Source organism: Primulina eburnea, chromosome 13, assembly GCF_022965805.1.
Source record: "Primulina eburnea isolate SZY01 chromosome 13, ASM2296580v1, whole genome shotgun sequence".
NCBI classification, from domain to species: Eukaryota; Viridiplantae; Streptophyta; class Magnoliopsida; order Lamiales; family Gesneriaceae; genus Primulina; species Primulina eburnea.
Window position 1 is genome coordinate 28,870,176 of NC_133113.1, and position 21,853 is coordinate 28,892,028.

Sequence of the window (21,853 nt, forward strand, 5' to 3'; positions counted from 1 at the left end):
ATGATCACTATAATCAAAACAATCGAAAGAATACAAGCTATCAAAAGTGAGATAATGTTCAAGAGAAGAAAGTTGAAAGTGGTCAAAATAATAATCCAATTAAATCAGAAAATGAGTGTTATAGGTGTGGAGTACAAGGGTACTGGTATCATACTTGTTGTAAGCCCAAAACACCTTGTTGATATAAATCATGCATCAAAAGAGAAAATAAAGAATGTCTAGTGCTAAATTATCATCAAGGTGAAAATTCAAGCCAAGTCTCACCACTTTCAACATATTTTGATGTTTCTGATTTTTTTGAAGATCCCGAAGGAAGAATCGATCATTTGATCCGAGATGGAAGCGTGCAAATTATTGAATATTTTATTTGGTAGTATCATATTTATGACTTATTTAGATTATTGGTTTATGGCATGACTTTATGTTATTTTGATTGGGTACATCTTCAATTATTATGAATAAAAGTATTTATTTTCTTTTGTTATGAATAAAATCATTTTATTCTTATTAATTTTATTATTGTGAATAAAATATGATTTTGGACATGAAGTCAATACTAAAAATTTATGTCTCGTTGATAACACGACGATACATTCTATATTTAAAAAGAATTTATATTTCTGGTATTTGGAAATGAGAATAATTAAATCAACACAATTTTTGAAAGTACAAGTATTATTGAAAGATTTGGAAGAGCGGATATTAAATTATATCGAGGGACAAATTTTATATATTGAATTTACTTGTTTTGTTTACTTTTGCTATATATATATATATATATATATATATATATATATATATATATATATATATATATATATTTATTTATTTATGTATTATGTATAGGTGGCGACTTGTTTTCTCTTCCTCCACATGGGGGCTATTTTGGTCATTTCAGGAGAACTCCTGAATCAGTCGGCTCCTCCTCGCTCACATTACATTAGCATACTGCGGCCACGTCCTCGTTAACTTTCTTTCTTCCCTCTTTCCATATCGATTGCTAGGGTTTTCATATCATCTCCATTGCCCACTCAGATTCTTTTACGTCTTCGGAATTCCAGGGCATTCTTTGATCATCACCTTCTTCCAAGTATTTTCAGAGCATGATTGATGGGTATTTGATTTCGTTAGTCTTTTGGCTTTGCTTTATAATCTGGATGTTTTTCTTTAGTTAAGTATTTGAATTGGATTGGGTACTTGTTTGAATTGGGAATTGGATTATATTCTTTCTACTTTATGTGTTTTTTTCTCAGAGTTACTGGGCTCTGTGTTTTTTTTATTGGATTGGATAGGCGGGTTTTTTTTATTACTTGATGTGGATTTGTTTTCGTTCTTCTAGGATTTTGAATTGAGCTCGAGAAGCTTCTGGAGTACGTTGTTCTGAAATTCTGAAAAGACATGATTCCTGTTATGTGTTTTTTGCGGTTATGTTATTGTTGAATGGCGATTGAAAAGTGTAGGTTTAAGGTGTCTCGTTGCAATCCAGAGTATCAGTTGCCCCAAATGGGGGACACGGTTGTGTGTAGTGATGATGAAAATTTGCAGCGTGGAAACTCTGTTTCAGCTGTTGACTCAGATGATGATGAAGATGATCTATTTGATGAATGTGATTCGGGAGCGGGATCCGATGACTTTGATTTACTTGAATTAGGCCAAACTGGAGAGGAATTTTGCCAAGTCGGAGATCAAACTTGCAGCATTCCCTATGAACTCTATGATCTTCGTGGGTTTACAGATGTTCTATCTATGGAAGTATGGAATGAGGTTTTAACCGAAAAGGAAAGATTTAGTCTTGCCAAGTATTTACCTGATATGGACCAAGAGAATTTTGTTCTCACACTGAAAGAGCTTTTTTCTTGTGATAACTTGCATTTTGGAAGTCCTGTTGATAAATTATTTGAGATGCTGAAGGAAGGATCATGCGAGCCAAGGGTAGCACATTACAGGCAGGGCTTGAATTTCCTCCAGAGAAGACAACATTATCATAACATTCGAAAGCATCAAAATGTGATGGTAAACAATCTCTGTCAAATGAGAGATGCATGGATGAACTGCAAAGGGTATAGTATCGAAGAGAAGCTTCGTGTGTTGAATATTAAAAAGTGTCAGAAGAGTTTGATGAATGAAAGTATGGAAAAGTTTGGTACTGACACATCTGACAAAGATGATTCAGGAAATGATTTATGGGGCGAAAAGGCAAAGGATGGGAAATTAGTTCCAAAGACAGGTCGGTTTTCTGGATATTGCAGGGACTTGGAATTGGATATTTGTACTCCTGGGCTAAAAGTTGTCACGGAATCAAACAAGCAGGCAAGGAAGAACCCTAAAGGTACTTTGAAGTTGGCTGGATCCAAAACTACCTCAGCAAAAGAGTTAGCAAACCACTCAGTGTCGATTCACCCTGAAGTCGACATGCAGTCAAGACACTATGGTTTGGCTTTGCCTCTTTATCGGAATAAACCAGAGGTAGCTGTTTATAATACTTCTGCACCAGTCAGGACGAAGAAGAGACAAATACAAGACAATGATGAGGAAGACACAACATTTGCAGCAGCTTCGCACAGGGAGCGGAATGTACCACAAGGTGGAGTAAACTCTAAGTCTAAAAGTTTGAAATTTGGAAAGAAACAAAAAGGCTCAGCTGGTGGGAGTGACGTGGATTGTTACTTGGGGCTTCTAGAGACAGCAAGGAGTGATATAAGTGATCATGGAAGGAACAGTGCTGTTAATCAGTTTTCCAATATTAGCGTTACAAAGCCATCTAATAGAAGAGACATGTACAATTGGGGGGCAAAATTGAACTTCTCCAAGAATTTTCAGCAATTGTCTCCGGAGAATGAGATGGAGTTTGGTCACAATCAGAAGTTGAATTCGTCCTTGAAAGCAAGTCAACTTGAGCTTTTGGGTGGAAGCGAGCCATCATGGCTTGGTAAACCACTTGGGGGTCTGCTTCCTGATGATTCACCGTATGATCACACTGCAGATTTGAATACCAAAAGTAACAAATGGTCCACAGGATGGAAAGCCATTGATCTCAATGCAAATGACAAGTTCTTACAATCTATAAGTAGAGCTAAAAGTTTTCAAGAAAAGTTCCGAAAATGTTCGAAACCAAATAGACGAAGAGATGTGGCAGAAAACATAGATATTGTAGACTTGGACAGAGGTGAAGAAACAGAGTCTGATTCTTCGGATCAAATGATGGATGATGATGATGAGAATCCTTTGATGAGGAGCAAGTGGGCTTACCCTGGTGGTGTGCCAGATTCAAAATATGGCCCAGAGCGAGAAAAGGTCAAATTTTCTAGGAAAGATGCAAAAGGTAGTTACCTTAGACTTGATGGATCATTAAAATCTTCTAATCAGATGGACGATTATGGTGAAAATCTAGATATGATTAAATCAGTGCAGAAGGGTAAGATGCATGATGCTAGCTACTTGAATGTGTTGCCCACCGATGATTCACGGAGAAATTATTTTATGGGATCAGGCAATGTAATTGGAGGCGATGATCCACAACTGTTCTATCCATTTGGAAGAAATGGTCATGTAGAAGGAAGCCGTGGCAACATTTTCAAGTCATCTTCTCTGAAATCATCTTTTATTCCTGGGAGAAAGCCAATAAGTGAGGCTCAATGTAATACTGATTATCCTCCATCAGATTACATGAACAATTATAGTCTTGAGGATGACTTGCACGGGGCGCGTGCAATTGGAGCAGATAATGGAGTTTCTTTCAAGTTGGGAAAGAAAGGTCGAATGGTTGAGCCATCCACAGGCCACCATACCGAAATATCTGGTGTTCATCTGATGGGATGCAACACTATTTCAAAGAAACGAAGACTGAAGGATGGCTCAACCAACATGGTCCTTAAAGATAATAATGATTGTCTACATGATGCTCAGCTTCTACTCGATGGTATCAATTCTTTGAAGAAACATGGTAAAAAGAACATGTTGGAGGACGACTTTGATGTTTTAGAAGATGAAATTTCTGAGCTACCGTCTGTAGATGTGGAAATGGAAGTTGTCGAGGCGCAAACCAAACCGAAGAACAAGTCATTTCCTTTAATTTTACCTACGGTACTTACTGGGTTTTCATTCTCCATTATCCATCTTCTTTCAGCTGTTCGTCGGGCTATGATTACTGTGCTTCCAGAGGATTTCTCAGAGGATAGAAAACATGATGTTAAAGTTGATGCTGGAGAAGGGGTCAAGGAGGAACCAGAAAGAAAGCAGGAAGATACCAGCGCAGTTAATTCAACTTCTGGTATTGAAGCTTTACCAAATTCTACGGAACAAGGCATCATCTCTCGTACTGTTCAGGAAATTGTTAGCCTTGTTAGATCAAATCCTGGAGATCCTTGTATTCTTGAAACTCAGGAACCACTTCAGGATTTGGTCAGAGGCGTTCTAAAAATATTTTCGTCTAGAACTGCACCTCTAGGAGCAAAAGGGTGGAAACCTCTTGTTGTATATGAAAAATCTACCAAGAGTTGGTCATGGATTGGTCCTGCAGTTCACAATTTTTCTGACTCTATGGTGATTGAAGAGGAGACATCTCCAGATATGTGGGCCCTTCCATATAAAACACTTGTCAAATTGGTTGACTCGTTTGCTAATTGGCTGAAAAACAGTCAGGATGCCCTTCAGCAAATAGGAAGCCTTCCTGCTCCTCCTTTGACACTGATGCAAAACATTTTGGATGAGAAAGAGAGGTTCAAGGACCTGAGAGCTCAGAAGAGTCTCAGTACCATCAGTCCGAACCCTGAAGAAGTAAGAACCTACTTCCGGAAGGAAGAAGTCCTTAGGTATCTAATACCAGACAGAGCATTCTCCTATACTGCCGTTGATGGTAAGAAATCAATTGTTGCTCCTTTGAGAAGGTGTGGTGGCAAGCCAACATCAAAGGCCCGGGACCACTTTATGTTGAAACGGGATCGACCACCGCATGTGACAATTCTTTGTCTTGTGAGAGATGCGGCTGCTAGATTGCCTGGAAGCATTGGAACCCGAGCGGATGTTTGCACCTTGATTAGAGATTCGCAGTACATTGTGGAAGATGTTTCTGATGCACAGGTCAATCAAGTTGTTAGCGGTGCACTGGATCGTTTGCATTATGAACGCGATCCTTGTGTGCAATTTGATGGGGAAAGAAAGCTATGGGTTTATTTACACCGAGAAAGAGATGAAGAAGATTTTGAGGATGATGGAACTTCATCCACGAAGAAATGGAGAAAACAAAAGAAAGAACCTTCTGAGCCATCTGATCAGGGTGGTGTTACAGTTGCTTTTTCTGGACCTGTGGAGCAATCAGGGTTTGATTTTGTTTCAGATCTCAATGTTGGTGCATCATTTGCAGACGGCAATAAGACATCAGAAGTTGAACGCAACAATGTTAATGATCAGGTAAAGAACAATCATGATCTTTCACCAGTGACTTGGAGTGGCCTTGGATCGAATTCTATAGGGGGCAATGAATTGATTTGCCAAGAAAATTCTGCCAATGGAGATTTTGAGGACACATATGGTGAATAACCTCCAGTATGGTTGTATTCTCAGGCTATCTGCCATTATCTTTAAGGTATCCAGCACAATCTTTTACCCTGCTTAGTATGTTGTCTCTCTTATTTGTTGCATTTTACTTTTCCATTTCTTTTTCTTTCGACCTCGAACATTTAAGATAATTTTATTACTGAGCAACCAAATTAAGCGTCTTGTATTTACTTTTCTAATCATTGATAGTCCGAGAACTAGTTGCACATACAAAATCATCTAGAAGGAACGCCAATTAATTGCTGTTTTTCTATGAAGCATAAGATATCTTGAGCACTTCTTGCGCATCAAACTATTTGGTCACAGATAGTTGGTAAGACCATTCAGTATGATGTGGTGTGCTCACTGAAATTCTGATAACCATTTTCTAAAGCTGGAGAAAAAGTATGTGTTACGCCTGCCACTAAGTCTGTCGTTCTGTCTCACAACATTTTGGCAGCACAAAGCTTTATATTGAAGCAAGACAAATATTAGATTTACATAGACCCATGATACAGCTGATCAAATCCTGAAGTAGAAGTCCTTCAAATAATTCTAAGGTGCATGATAATCTGCAAGTTCCAGATAAGTTTAACAAGGCAGTATTAGCATTTTAAACTAACTTGGAACAAACATTCGAAGAAAACAAGCAATAACCCCTAATATTTCGAAATGATCAGAACTATTTCCCGTTTGCTAGCTCTGTTTCGAAACATTGTAGCTACTTCTATATATCCATGACATGGATTGTTGGGAGACAATTTGAGCTGGATACTCTCTTGCAGCAAACTATAAAAATTTTCCGAAAGGGGGTCCTGGACAAACGTTTGCAGATATAAGTGTGAACTTAATTATTTTTTCCATGTAATACTAAGAAAACTTCATATTCCCTGTAAAGATTATTGATTGTGTCAAGATTGATCTATCACCATATCGTGTCATCTTGAAATTATCTTAAACTGGCCTTGATGCTGAGCTATGGACTTGAACTTTAGACCAGTTCCTGTGTTTTGTTTTTCACCCCAGTGAAGGTGTGAAGTTCTGGTGCAGTCATGGAAACCAGGTCCAACTCTCACATACAAACAGGTATAATTTGCAATCACGAGCCGCGTGGAGATAATAAATCAAGAAGAAAAGCAACCATTTACTGCTATCATTTTGCACGTGGAGCTTCGGGGTTATACTTGCATATATTGCCTAGTTGCAGGCAACGAACACCAACCAAGTTTGTTGAATGCAGAGCGGCAGCTGATTTTTTGTCACAGATTCATCAGGTTATGTAAATTTTCTTGGTCGAGCCATGTAGGATGGCACAAGTGTAGATGCCAAAATAAAACATGAGCAACGGAATATCCTTACTGGTATGTTAATTTAGTTCTTTTGATCTAGTCGGAGTACAATTTGGGTTAAAAATTAAGAAAACTTGCAAAATTAATGGGATTCACCCCTTCCTATGTATAATGTAATTTTTCTGGTTCATATGACAGATTTATTTTATTCTTAGGGTGAAGAATTTAGATAATGAAGTGTTAAACTTAAACACGTGTTTAACTTTTTTAAGCACTTGTGAAATCATTGAAAGCTCAATTCAAGTATGGAAAACTTTTTAAATGTAAGCCTTTAAAATTTGTTCTGATAAAAAGTTCTCTTGTCCAGCTTTAACATTAACTAATTAAAAGTTAAGATATTGCTGATCTAATTAAATATTCACAAAAAAAAATTATGAGACAGTTATACAGATCGATTTTGTGAGATGAATATCTTATTTGGATCAATCATGAAAAGTATTATTTTTTATGTCAAAAGTATTATTTTTTTATTGTAAATATGTACATGAATGATCAAAAATCGTTTTATCAAAGACTTACTAAAAATATTTTAGAATTTTAGGTTGAATTGTGCAGTTGTGTTGTTTGAATTTTGAGAATGTGTGTGATGATTGTGGACAATTACATGATGTCGAGAAATTAAACGTGACTAGAACAAAATCATGAGGTTGAGTTCAACTGACCCATAAAATATTTCCCCAAGTCCATATCCGACGGTTCAAGTTTATTCTTACGTGTAAATTAAGATTTTCTGTGAGAAAAATAAGGACTATTGGATGATTGAACTTTAGGATAATATTATCTTACGACATCCTTAATTACCTCTTATATCTGATCAAGAATTTAGCAAACAATTAGGAAAAGTACAAATTAAGGTTGACCCTTGTCCTATAGACGTGACTTCTCTCGACTTTTAACTAATAATTAAAGACGAGAAAGCCTATCGTTCAGCACAAATGGCCTCCATTTTCTGTTTCAGGAGAAGATTGTACAAATGAAAACGACTGTAGTGCTCTATAATCATCATTGGTTTTCAACTGATGTCGAATTCATATTCATGTTATTTCTCTTTCGCCTTGTTGGAATTGTGTAGCAGTCTTCTAGTTGGGATGGATCTATAAATTTCAGTGAAAACGACGATCAAATAAAGAGTATCATCTTGTCAATGTATCAAGTGAAAATTGCAAATTTTTTTCTATATGTTTGTTTTTTGTTTTCATGTATACATATTTGAGTTGTTTATGTTGTCAAATTTCAGTTTTATTCATGTATCTATCGATTATTGACAATTTAATTTTTTTTTTCGGAAGTGTTCACGAGCATTGAACACATTAATGTTATATCGATATCACGTCAACGTTTCATTGATGTCTCATCAGCTCGTCAGAAAATGAACTAAGATCTAATACACACACTCTTGTGGTTCGAATTAATGGGAGTTACATATATTTATAGTAAATTTATATTTCAAAATATTTCATGGACAACTGTTGTCCGAAGACTTACTTGACGACGTAGATAAATAGTATTAAGACAAACCATATAACATACGTTGATCGGGTAATGCTTTTATAAAAACCTCGAATTCAAAGAAATTCCTTAAAAAATTATTAATTCAGAAATTTCCAATTAATCTGAAGCACATCAATAAAAATTTATATACCCATAACGATGATTTTACTCGAACTCGAAATTAAATTTTGGAAAACCCACTGTTCCATTACTTAGATTGCTAAGCTAATTAATTAATTTATTGGACAACCCTTTCCATCACTTTTCCATGCATCATCGTTCTATTTCAACTCACTAATCAAATCTTTGATGTCTGGAAAGACTAGTGCCTTCCCCATTATGCATACATCTAAACGCAACTAAAATATTATTATTCAAAAATAACAGAGTTGAATATTAACTACTTTTGGTCAAATATTTTGCTTAATTTTCTTTTCACGCACTTAACTTTCGTAACTATATCGAAATAATATATATATATATATATATATATATATATGGAAAATAATATAAATATGGTCATTATTCATTTTAAAATTATTGTAATAAATTTTTTTTTTCAAAATTAAATCGTTATTCAATCTCCCTTGTAGTTTTCCAATTTGCAACCAATCAATGAACGAAACGTTGCGTCACGAATATAATTGTGAAATACAGGTTATTTATAGTTGAAGTGACAATTGCAATTGCAAGGTACAAATAAAAATGCATGCTTGGGAGGTACAAATAAAAATGCATGCAACCATTATATGTTGATTATCACGATCCTACTGAATTGTTGACAGTGTCAAATAAAAAAAGATTGTGTCGAAGGGAAAATATGGAATAAGTTCACATGTTTCTCTTGAAGAGTAAGAGTGAAAATGGTACTAGGTGGATATCATTATTGCACTAAAAACTGGTGCAATTATATATCTTCTTCTTCTACCTTTTTTTTTTTGTTGTTGTTTATTTTTGAAAATTAATGGGTTTTGTCCAACCAAAGAACGAAACGTTGGGTATTGAAAAAAGTCCCGAAATGAATGATTTCAGCGACTAAAATAGTACGAGTTCGGAGAGACAGAAGAGGGGTACACGCACTCCAGAAGTGATGTCCAAGATTCTTGAGGACCTACTTTCATTCAGTTTTTAACCTCTTCACCACACACAATATTGAACTCAAAATTTTAGTTAGTTCACAATATGCTTTAATTTGAAGGTATGCTTAGAGATTATGGTATAATTACCGAGATTACGAATAAGATTTGATTGGGGATTAGTTATCGAAGTTGTCATATATTCTTTTTTAAGTTATACATAATCAAATTTGGGTTGTAGTACTATTTTTTCAGGGTATTGTTGTGGTGTTACATTGGACATATCAGCATTTATGATACTGCCACGGTTTTTTCTGACGTCACGTCAATGTTTTGGTGAAATAGAACGACAAAAAGCAAAATTATTATAGGATTGGAACTCAAATTTTGTAGGCTTTTCATGGATTAGGGTTTGTACATATATAATATGATTTGAGAGTTTGACTCTATTCTTATTTTTTTTTGGGTCTGTGACTAGGGTTTTCTAACAAGTTGAGTATTGACGTGTAGTGTAGAAAAATGATGCACTTCTAGAATTTGTTTGGCTCTAATTTATAAATTATTAGTTTGTCACTACACTTTGAAAGATTAATTATAAAATAAAATTAAAGCACCAGTTTCAAAACTTTATAAGATATTTAAATTTTATTTGATTTATATGATAATTAACTTTGTAATATTTCTTTAGTTTTTTCATGTTTTATTTAACAAATTAATTTTATACCTTATTAATTTCTTAAATAATACTATTAGATATTGGTTGAACTATTTGATTAAGAATGATTTTTCATTTTCTTAGAATTTCAAATGTTTTTGGCATTTTTTTTTAAAGTTTTATTAATATTTTCTCTTTAAAAAAAAAATAGGCAAGCGGGCTAATCTAAAGCGTAGCCCAAGGCGGGTTGAGCTGGGTTGGCAATTTAATAGCCTTTCCGGTCCCGTCTAATGATGGGTTGAGGCGTGTTATGGGTTGACTCGCTACGCTAGCCCATTTTCACATCCTTAGCTTTCAATGAGTTTTTCACTAAATTTAAACCGAATTGTTATATGGGGTCTAGTTTCAAATATATTTTAATTGCGGCTTTTTATGAAAAATTAGATGTGCTGTCGTCAAAGATTTTTAACGATTTTTTTCAATAAATAAAGAATGATCACCAAGTTGAAACAAAAATTTGACAATACAACCAAATGTTTAAATTGATATGAAATATTAAATGAACTTATAAGAATGGTTTCAAATAACAAATTTTAGTCCAAAAATCCAAATCATACAAAAATTATGTTGGATTTTGTCAAATTTTATCAATAAATAAATTGAACGATATATACATAGAAATAAATATTTAATAATACATTATGATATAACTTCGTTTTTATTTATTAAAGCCCTATTTTTTTTCCATTAATTTTGCTACGAAAAAATAATCAATTTCACTACCACAATTAAGTCACATACATTAGCTTGAAAGTCATCTCAAAATTAAAGGTCACTAAAAGCTCAACTAAATAATGAATAAATGATTTAGTCTTTCAATTGTCAAAGCTTCTATTTTTAGTTATATATGATATTTGTGGCTTAAAATTAATTAATTAAAAAACTCTTGAACAAATCTAATGTTGTCTCCAAATTTTCCTAAATGTGAAGGATAAGAATGTAATAAATCCAATTGAATAAAATTATTAAATTTTAATTATTCAATAGTCTGGTGTACTATATATTATAAGTTTCATTTTCAGCACTATTTTTTATTATAATTTATTACATATACTAATGTTTAATTTGAACCAACATATTGAAATTAAAATAAATTGTGTAGGAAATATGCAAGATCATATATTTCTTTATGGATATTATATTGAGTGAATATAATAGAATAATTTGTTAATATCGAATTATTTTTCTTGTACTACAGTAGTTGAGTGCATTGATACTTGTGATTGGTATATATTTGAAATTTTACCCACTTTGATTTTAAAATAATACCAAACTCTCAAGTTGGAAATGTGGAATTTGAAAATTGGATAAACATGTATAATAATTGTATTTAAATCTAATAAAATCATATTTTTTTAACTAACTGTTTTAGGTTAAATGTAAAATTTGTCTTAATTAAAAATTAATTACTCTTGTAGGATCAAGTGTTTACCGTTTTACCAAAAGCTATAGATGGTGGTAATGATGCAACTCAAATCTTTTAAACCGCACAGCAGCTCAAGCATCACGGTTCGATCGCTCTACCAAGCAAGGACAATTATTGCACCCAACAATCTCCCTCCCAATAATTGCACTCTTTGCAATAAATGAGAATCGAACCCGTGATCTTGGGTCTGATACCAATTGTAGGACCGAGTGCTTACCGCTATACCAAAAGCTATAGCTGGTGGTAATGGTGCAACTCAAATCTTTTAAACCGCACAGCAACTTAAACTCCACGGTTCGATTGCTCTATCAAACAAGGACAATTATTTCACCCAATAACTCTAATTATGGGGTCGGTGAAAATTGGGTAAACATGTATAATGTCCAAATTATAGAGCATATTATTTAAATTATGTGAAGTCTCGATTTTGCCCTTACTTCCCCCACACCCACAAAACCGAGCCACCAGGAGGTACTGCTACTACAAGTAGGCCAGGATGCTGTCCACCTGCGCCAAAGAAAGATTCTCAAGTCAACTCCACCCCAAATCCGATTACGTCACCGTCCACGCCATCCCAAGCAGCCTGTCCAACCCCTTTAAGAAGAGGCCATGATCCCATGATGAAAATTCATTCATTCCCTCGAAACTAAAGCCAAAGTAAAAAAAAAAAAACACACACACAAGGAACAGAACATGTTCGGACACGACTATACATATGACTATTCCTCAGAATATTTTAGCCGTTATCCTTTAGCAGACACCACCCCCACATTAACACCTTCACCACTCCTATCTCGTCTCGCCATTCCTGGAGACGAGAACGACGAGCTACCATCATTGAGGTCCGAGCTCGGATACACCAGCAGTGGCTGTAGCAGTTCGATAACGAATTACGTACAATATAGTCCCACCTTTATTCAGAGGAGCGTCAGTAGCCACTCTCTACTAAAGAATTCGGATGTTCACTCTCCGATAAATACTACATCATCTGCCACGTTTCTTGAACCGATGATTGCTTCATCTGTCAGGAAGGCTTCGAGCGCCGGTGATTTGCTGGTAAACTAAATTACATTCTTGGCATACGCCAAGAATCTTCATCGAGAATATTGATGATTGGTTATACATATGCATGGAATGATTTAATAAAATGGAAGCTGGAACGAACTTTAACCATATGATGTAATGCAGGGAGTAAACATGGCACTAAGAAAACAGAGATCAAACAGTCCATTATCAAATGATCAGAACAGTGTCATGGAAAGTATGAACAGAGCATGTAAATACGGCCCAGAAGAGAAAAGGGAACGAATCGAGAGATACAGAAGCAAGAGAAATCTTAGGAATTTCAACAAGAAGATCAAGGTACATACAAGTCACTTTACTTTTAAGACTAGAGTTAAACCAAACATATATTTGAACTTCGTATCAACTATCGATGGTTTCTTGCACATGCACGTATTGTAACGTCTTTTCGTGAGTGTGTCATGTTAGTTGTGATTTCTAATTCGGAATCGGACACAGTATTTTGGGAAAGGGGTGATCGCCGTGCTCATTCCCTGTTATATTCGCATTTTTGGTCTAATTTGTCTACTTCTAACAACTAGTTTTATGTCAATCAGTATGAATGTAGGAAGACTTTAGCAGATAGTCGTCCACGTATCAGAGGAAGATTTGCGAGGAATGATGAAACAGAGAAGACCCCTCAACGGCGGGATAATGTATTTGTCGAGGAAGATGATGAGGGTGATGATAACTGGATCAATTTCCTCGACGCTTTTCAGCAAAATCTAATCCCCTAATGCTGAAAAGATTTCCACATAGATGACGGTTTAGGATCTCTTGTATAATATACTAAGCATTTCAAGAAATGAAACCAGCTTGTACTATGTATGATATAGCAAGAAAATTTATTAACTAATGAAAATGTGAATTTACCCCCTACGGTTTGTTTGGATGAATAGACGTGTATACATAGCATGTAAACGGGAAATAACAAAATGTGACAGAATACGAGGTGGGTATTTTCGGCACACTAGAAGAAAAGAAGGATTTGAACTACCAATAAAGTGGGACATCAATTTCAGATGCATGAATTTACAGATTCCCAATTGTCATAGCAATCCCACAGCCGCACCTAGTCTACTTTGCACTACAAATTACCGCTTTATTACTAGTATGTAGTGGCTAGATATCACATGTCAATATGGACAGTGGCCTCAGAAAGTTGGACTCCAAAATAGGCAAATATCACTTCTTATACTAATTATTATTCCAAGAAAACAAAGGTTTAAAAGAATGAGATATTCGAAGTCTAGGAATAGCTAAAAAGGGGTGAAGTAGTTGAGAGTATTACATATGATAAGGTGGTTTAAAGTCAATAACTGGAAAAAATTTTATTACATAACTTGTTACTTTACCTTGTGTGTTCAAAAACCCGCACCCAGCAACGGCTTAACCTGGTATGATGTTTGGCCTCCTGGAAGTTCAGCGGAAACTACCGGTGCTTGCTGATTACTCAAAAAGCTTCTAATTAAACAATCAACCGACACGAGAATATTTAAAAGATAGCTACTGATATGCCCATACAAGCATAAAGATCTGTAAATCTATATATTATTCAAAAGGTGTACATGCCTAATTACCCTAAACCATGAGCATTTTCTTGATAATACAGAGTATATAAAAGCAATCCACTAAAGCTAAGCTTTGTATCTCATCACAATGATTACCATTAATAAATATCTACAAGAAGCTAAATTACTTAAGAACTCCTCGACTTTTCAAGTATTTTACTATATGATAAAAAGAGCATGTTTTGGCTTTAGGATCCACACCAATGTTTTTTTATTGAAAAAGGCAATCTCTTTGGACAAATCATTTGGTCTCTCATGTTACTGAATCATAGTCTCAGCATATGATAATGTGAAATGGCCTGAGTGCAACTGTTTTGACTTTGAATCTGAATCTGGACTTTGTTTAAGAGTAAATGTAGTCATCAAGAAGCCCCCTTACAAGTGGGGAGGCCGGCATCTGTTGGTTCTTGTCGGCCTGGGGTGGGCCCTGTAGCGGAGCCGGACATATAGAATCGAGGATTGCAAAACAGTAAAGTTTTTTTCATCATGAGGGCAAAATTCATTTATAATGTCCATTCTGTGAATGATCATGTGGAGAAAATCATACCTAACAAGTTATGAAGCAAGTGTTTCGAATCATTTATTCTAAAACTGACCAATGCACTTCGACATGAAACACCATTATAAACACCTTCACTGAAGCTTCTTTTATGCCACTTGGAAACTGAGGCAGCATTCAGCAGTTAAAAAAGAAAAGAAAAAAAGAATACAAAACCTATAGAAGTCAAAAACAAAAACAATTTGCAAAATGTAAGATTGCGTTTCACAAGGTCCAAGACAATCACTTGAGAAGAAATAATAACTTGGATCCAACACTTTGCAAATAACTGGCAATACTAGTTTCGACAAGCAGTTTCATGCCAAGCAGCCCCTGCTATGTTGGAAAAGGCATTGAATAAGGTAGAAAGCAATCGCCTGGAGCCGCTGTCTAAATTTAAATTTAAAATTAAAAAAATAAAACAAAATGACACTTTAGTTTTCCATTGAGAGGTGTATGTCCTACCAGCACATGCAAAGCATTAGCTTTTAATCAGCAACTCTATGACATCTAACAGTTAAAAGGGACATAGGGTGGCCTAACCATTTCTAAGACTTTCATTTTAAAATGGGAATCAAATGCCATTGAGCAAAAACCAATAAATTCTTCCTTCGGCAGTCGCAAGAGACATGAGCAAGGTATACCGAGCACATATATTCCATCACACCACTTTTTTCTCTCATTTTTACTCTAAGTCTCAGGTATTCTCGAAGTCCAAAAATACCATAAGACCACACACTACAATAAGAGGAACATAATCGCTACTAATGCTTTCAAAATCCAGCAAATTAGAAGTCCTCGAGATCATCAATACATTGAGGCAATATCAGTTCCAGTTAACGGCAAAAGTAGCATGAATCTATGATGACAGAACTGGAACGAAAACCACCAAAATTCAACTAGAACAACGACTACAGCCAACATCTACTACATTCAAATGTCAATCATCTTAAGTTAGCAAGTTGCATTGATCAATTTTGCCTCTCAATGAGAAAGCATAAAAATAATAAATAAATATCGACAAGTTAAATACTTACAACTCCATTCTCATCGATCTAAATACAAAATCGACCCCTATTTGGGATAATTTGATCCTACACCGCTTCTTTATAAATGTTAAGAATCAAATACTAGTTAGAGGCTTTAACTTTCGAGCCTTCCTCTTACAATGGCTGGGTTTCAAGAAGTGCTTGAAAGTAAATAAAAAAGGTTGATGAAGAGCATTCCGTTTTCTTCTTTTGCCTCCTGAAAGTGATGAAAACACAACTCAGCATTACAAAATTAAAAAAAGTTCCACTGACATTATGTCTTAAGGTGCAAGTTATCACTAGCGGAACAAAAATAGATTAAATGACATAGAACTAGGCAGAGAGCTTTAAAAAAATTTCACATCAGAAGGAACAGAACAATTCAAGATTTTGAGGGAAAATAAAAAATGGATCTTTGTTAGAAATTGGGACTAAAATGTAGAGACGACTAAGACAGAACAGAATTCTACCTGCTAGTGATTTACCAAACCCCTGGCATACAGTGACAGAGTCTACTTGCTTCCGTTTACCCATCACATTCTCTGAAATTGGCTCATCGAGATTTGTCACCAGATTAAAAGATCCATCGACGGTTAATTTAATATCTAAAGCAACAGAACTATATGCCATTTCTTTGTTTTCTTTTCTCTCCGTACAGACTTGTACAGCTAGATCAGATGATGCCAATGACCCCTCTCTTTTGCTTTTATTGATGACCTTGTTCGAAACTTGATCATATACAACACCTTCCTGGACATAGGTGCTTATCTCAAGGCTATTTTTGACATCGGATTCTTCCACTTGTAAGTTAGAGACACTAGAATTATCTGAGGGACTGAGGAAACCATTAGATAAATGATTTTCAGCAACGGTGATACTTTTGTCACTCAGTGTGATAATATGAACTTGCTCATTGCCAGGTAAAACACTTCCACCGCAAATTTGTGATTTCCTATCTTGTAATTGTGCTACAGTTGCAACAACATCTGGTTCCAGGGCATTTGAATAAGTTAGTTCATTACTTGAAACTAATACAGTTTCTTCTAGTTTTGAAAAAAAATTTGAAGTGCCGGACTTAATGGGCATAATTTCAGAATCTTTCATACCAGATATTTGATATCTTATCTCCTCATCACCTAGAGAAGTTTGACCCTCTTCAGACAGAGGAATAGTAGAAACTAGTTCATTCGGAAGAGAATCTAATGACACTTTTGATTCCTTGAAACCAGAGGCTGAATGTACAATTGTGACTCCATGTGATGAAATTTGACATCCAGGAAAGAGAACAGTTCCACAATGTTCTTCTGTACTCAAAGCATGATAGTCACCTTGATTAATGACCTGGCTGGGTTGCTCTTCCGAGAAAGTATTGAGACCATTCTCCTCTTCAAGCTTCTCACTAACTGCAACAGCCTCCTCAGTCTCCATCGCATCAGATAAGTGCTTGCCAGTATCTGGTGGTTCAGGCAATGTCTTAGCCCTAGAAATAAGATCTTTGACCTGCAGCCCATGCGCAGGCATACCATTCAGAGATGAGGTAAAGTCGATCATTTTTACAGTTTTGATTGTACAGTTCGACAAGGAGAAAGACTTCTCCATGTCATCTAGCAGCAAATCTCCCTCACCACTAGAAATAGGATCCCATTTAAGCCACTCATCAAATGCATGATGCTTTAAATTAACTTGCCCATGTGATAGTATTTCTTCAACCTTAACAGTCTCCTTATAGAATTGTTTTTTCCTCAATGCATTAGCTAGGAGAGATCTGCCACAGGGGAAAAAAATTGCATCCATCAGAATAACGGAACAAGATGGAACTGAGAATTGTTGAATTCTTAAAGCTTTATTTGAGTGTGATCAGGCAGAAAAATTGCATACATCAGGAAAATGGGACAAAATCAGGAGATAGACTAAGGCTCGGTAAATATGCATACCTGCAGTTCTTGGAAATTGCCGCTTTAGCATGTTCTATAGAAAGCCCAAGTAAAAAAAACAAATTCGACACATCCTGAGGTCCTCTAAGCTCCATTGCAGAAGAGGCAGAACTAGAGAAAATTAGATTCTTCCCTCGTGTCCAATCAACAAGCATCTGGAAGCTTGAGGGGTCAGCAAGATTTAACAGAGTGAAACTTGAACCTCACTTCCCCATATCACACTCACTCAACACATGTGCAAACAGAAATAGAGAGAGAGAGAGAGATGCAATGAACATGACAAATTGCATAAACAATGACTCCACATATTCTGCTGCTGTGAGAGAGAGAGAACGTAAGGTGCAATAAACAGAACAAATTGCATGGAATATGACTCAACAGGCAGAGAGAGACATGCGATGAACATGACAAATTGCATAAAAAATGACTCGACATATTCTGCTGCTGTCTGACAGAGAACATACAGGTGCAATAAACAGAACAAATTGCATGGAATAAGACTCAACGGGCACTCCACTGCTGTGGCGACATGGTCTAGTAACATAGGAGTTTGGGATGGTATAATCCTAAGATTTCAGCTACTGAACATACACCAATAATTAATTACATGGGTGGGAAAACAGAAAAATTCGTCCTGTAAACTAAACCATTAAGGATTTTGTCTTTAAGAGTCAAAATTTGATTTTGATGCAATAATTTTTAGTCCTATTTCGTCGGAGTATTTGCGTGGAGCCGGACAATGATGGTGTGACAACGGATATCGTCGACATGTCAGGCGCAAAGTTAGTATTCCCGCAAATAAGAATAGAAACAAAAAAAAAACGAACCAACTTACTGTGCTAATCACTGCTAAATTAATGTTGACCACTCAAAGTGTCAATCTAAAATAGACCAACTTATTGGACGATTTCGGTAATTTTCCCCTTAAATAGGTAGCCCAACTTGAATGTGAGCAAGAACAGAACTTTAACGAGTGGTACTGATTCAAAACTTACGCTGTACTAAAAAACTTCTACTGGTAATATTTCACTTTTCGAGTACAAATTACATTTTTTACCAAGTTAATTAAGAGACTCCATGGACCATGATTCAAGAGACCTAATATGCCCCGGATTTGACTTAGGACCAATTTACCAAGCCAAGAATAACTAATCCGTGCACCTAATTCTACAGATTAAGCCTGCCCAACTAAAAGCCATGAGTCCCTGCATTTAAAAATTTCAATGTGCACCTCAATACAACAGAGATGCCAGGATAAGCTTCAGATATTACCCAAAGATGAAATCTTTTGCACGTTTCATTATATGATGTCATGAACTGAGCCACATAACCCTCCACAGAAGTGAACAACCAGATCCCAGAAGTCAAACTACTATTTAAAACAGAGTAGCCACCATTGTAGTTTTATCAAACTCGTACAACAGCTAATCCTTATATATTCAAATTTCAATATAAAAAAACATACGGGCATAACTCAGTCATGTCATGGGATTCTTGTCCCAAAACTTGATCTTAATATTCGCCAATACAGAAATATCATAATAAGACCTGTGGGATGCTATAAACTGACCTTGCTATTGGATATCATAAGCCGCCTTGATTGTGCATCACCAAGCAGACCTGAGTATGTAATCTCAAAGTACACCCCACGCTGTACACCAAAATTAAGTGAGACTCCAAAAGCAGATATTCAGGACCATAAACAAAAATAATGCAACAAAGGATCAACCTTTATAGCAGTTTTGACCATAGGTTGCTTCAACCTGAACGGCAACTTCTCGGAGAAATCAATTGCAATTATATCCACCTGCGCATGCAACCACCCCAAAAACACCAAATCAGTTAAAGATTTAACCACACAATTCATGTCTGCAGAAATAAACGGACCTCGGATGTTTGGCAGGCCTGATCGAATGCGCTCTGATTCAAAGGTCTAACAGCAGCAATATCATAGCTTTTGAGAACGGGGTTTCCAACATTGAGAGCCGCGACTTGGGAGGGACTATCGACAATTACAGTAATCCGTGTGTATTGACGAAAAGGAGCGGAAACGGAGACCTTCAGGAGTTCACGATGGAACTTGACGGCAGCCGATAGGGCAGAAGATGAAGGAACGAGCTTTAAGATAGAGGATATGGGGAAGAGAGGTGTGGAGCAGCGGTCGGATTCGGACATGACGCCTTTGAGGGTACGGTTGTATGCGATGCCGGTGTATCCGAACTCCATGGCTTTAAAAGCGAGCCTGAGACGTCGGGATTTGAGGGAGGATTTATCGGTGACGCGGCGGTCGGATTCATGGTAGACTATGTTCAGGTCGAAGAATCCCATGTTATCGTACGGCGGATGCGGAGGCGGAGGCGGAGGGCGAGGACACAGTTCGGCGGCGCGACGAGCCGAATAGTTAAAGTTGGTTTTGTGCTTTATACAAGGGATAAATAAATAATATTCATGTAGTACACGGACATTAACAAAACTTCGATTTTTTTATTAGGTTTTTTGTGAGACTGTCTCACGAATTTTTATTATGAGATTAATTAATCTTATTAATATTCACAATAAAAAATAATACACTTAACATAAAAAGTAATTTTTCATGGATGTTCCAAATAAAAAATTTGTCTCACAAAATAAGACTCATGAGACTGTCTCACCTAAATTTTTGTCCAATTTTTTTTAGCCTCGCCCATGTTGATAATATAAATATGTATTTAAATAGCGGATGTAAGTATATTTATATTATAGCTATGTATGAATATATATATATATATATGTGTATTTTGCAAATATGTTTATTTTAAATTATTATAATATATATTTTTAAATTTATAATAATTTAGAATTTAAAATTAATAAAATTGAAATGTATCTTGTGGATTTAAGAAAAGCGCTAACCGATGTGACAAACGATTTCTTGTTTAGTTATATTATTTGATAATATAGGAAAAAGATTTGTGTTGACTGAGGATTAAAAATAGTTTTTATTCAGATATAACATTAAAAAATATGAATTATTTGTGATTAATTTAACTTTATTGATTGGTTGTAATTTATTGAACAATGATGTATGCAATATAATCATTAAAAAAAGGAATGATAAGTTAAATACCAACATTTCATTTCATTATCACACTTTGTTTAATAATACAGTATTTCATTATCACACTTTGTTCAATGATGCAAGCATATTTTTTTATTTTTGAAAGTGAAACACTGGGAAACCAAATTTATTTTTCTGTCAGCCCTATTATTTCTATTTTAGTATTTTTTGGCACTCGATATGTATTTTTATATTAATATAGATATACTTTCAAGTATGCTAACTTTTGTGAAAAATGTATTATAATTATGGATGAAGAAAAATATTGAATTTTTGATATATCGAGGTTACTGTGCCGAAAAATAACGAATTTATCGAAATATTCGGTATGGTAATGGTATAAAATTTGAATTTTCAGCAGTATCTACTGAAATACCGAAATGATATATATAAATTAAAAAATATATAATATTTTTAAATGATAAAGTTAAATTTTTAAAAAATATAAAGTATCTTTTTTTTTTTTGTATAAAACGATATATATCAGACTCATCATGTTGGAATAGTCCAAACCAAAGTTCAGTGAAACAACTTCGACTCATAGTTGAGAATTTAAACTGTTGAGAAGTCTTATTTATATCACCTAACCTTGCAGCTTGCTAAAGGACTAGATGTTGGGCCTCAACTTGTTAAGAAGCGGACAAGCTTCAGAAATCACAGGACTTAAAACATTGTTGCAAGATAGCGGATGAAGAAGTCGCACGTATTGCTGTTGAAGTTTATTGTGTTCATTGATGTCTTGGATCTCCAGACACATGTTGCGATTGATGTTTATTGTCTTGATGAATTTGTTTTGTATATATTTTTAATGGTCTCTTTGATTGTCATGAGAGATTTGTTTAGTATTGGTGATCACTGGTCTTGGAATTATAAGATAATAAATTTTTTATATATATTTTAGGTATGACATTATTTTACCGATATCGTACCGAAATTTCAGCAAACTGACACTATAATATGTTTTTCATAAAAAAAATTATTACGAAGATATATATTTTAGGAGAAAAAAGCTTACATGTTATAGTTATAGG

The 21,853-nt window shown here is 35.2% G+C and overlaps 3 protein-coding genes across 5 annotated transcripts; 2 read left to right on the plus strand and 1 right to left on the minus strand.

Annotated features, from left to right (window-relative positions):
* Positions 1–883: 883 nt before the first annotated feature.
* On the plus strand, positions 884–7,038 carry LOC140810028 (uncharacterized). 2 transcript variants are annotated; one of them, XM_073167825.1, is made up of 3 exons: positions 884–1,114; positions 1,340–5,584; positions 6,562–7,038. In XM_073167825.1, exon 2 carries the CDS (start codon positions 1,441–1,443, stop codon positions 5,536–5,538), a length of 4,098 nt encoding a protein of 1,365 aa, XP_073023926.1. In that variant the 5' UTR covers positions 884–1,114; positions 1,340–1,440; the 3' UTR covers positions 5,539–5,584; positions 6,562–7,038. The 2 variants fall into 2 exon arrangements, with proteins under 2 accessions (XP_073023926.1, XP_073023927.1); XM_073167826.1 differs by having other exon boundaries at positions 6,567–7,038.
* Positions 7,039–12,250: 5,212 nt separating this feature from the next.
* LOC140810192 (uncharacterized) lies at positions 12,251–13,534 on the plus strand. Its single transcript, XM_073168060.1, has 3 exons — positions 12,251–12,648; positions 12,781–12,954; positions 13,212–13,534. Exons 1-3 carry the CDS (start codon positions 12,286–12,288, stop codon positions 13,389–13,391), a joined length of 717 nt encoding a protein of 238 aa, XP_073024161.1. The 5' UTR covers positions 12,251–12,285; the 3' UTR covers positions 13,392–13,534.
* A 2,196-nt stretch (positions 13,535–15,730) lies between these two features.
* LOC140809498 (protein GAMETOPHYTE DEFECTIVE 1-like) lies at positions 15,731–20,144 on the minus strand. 2 transcript variants are annotated; one of them, XM_073167155.1, is made up of 7 exons: positions 19,613–20,144; positions 19,455–19,532; positions 19,296–19,376; positions 17,726–17,880; positions 16,898–17,556; positions 16,262–16,777; positions 15,731–16,008 (listed from the first exon to the last, which is right to left on the minus strand). In XM_073167155.1, exons 1-7 carry the CDS (start codon positions 20,051–20,053, stop codon positions 15,887–15,889), a joined length of 2,052 nt encoding a protein of 683 aa, XP_073023256.1. In that variant the 5' UTR covers positions 20,054–20,144; the 3' UTR covers positions 15,731–15,886. The 2 variants fall into 2 exon arrangements, with proteins under 2 accessions (XP_073023256.1, XP_073023255.1); XM_073167154.1 differs by having other exon boundaries at positions 16,262–17,556.
* Positions 20,145–21,853: the final 1,709 nt, after the last annotated feature.

Coding starts and splice junctions, on each gene's coding strand:
- LOC140810028 (XM_073167825.1), top strand. CDS start 1,441: ATGGCGATTGAAAAGTGTAGGTTTAAGGTGTCTCGTTGCAATCCAGAG.
- LOC140810192 (XM_073168060.1), top strand. CDS start 12,286: ATGTTCGGACACGACTATACATATGACTATTCCTCAGAATATTTTAGC. Junction 12,649..12,780: donor CGAGCGCCGGTGATTTGCTG/GTAAACTAAATT, acceptor GATGTAATGCAG/GGAGTAAACATGGCACTAAG. Junction 12,955..13,211: donor ATTTCAACAAGAAGATCAAG/GTACATACAAGT, acceptor TATGTCAATCAG/TATGAATGTAGGAAGACTTT.
- LOC140809498 (XM_073167154.1), bottom strand. CDS start 20,053: ATGGGATTCTTCGACCTGAACATAGTCTACCATGAATCCGACCGCCGC. Junction 19,377..19,454: donor TGGTCAAAACTGCTATAAAG/GTTGATCCTTTG, acceptor TTTGGTGTACAG/CGTGGGGTGTACTTTGAGAT. Junction 17,881..19,295: donor TTATGATATCCAATAGCAAG/GTCAGTTTATAG, acceptor TCAAGCTTCCAG/ATGCTTGTTGATTGGACACG.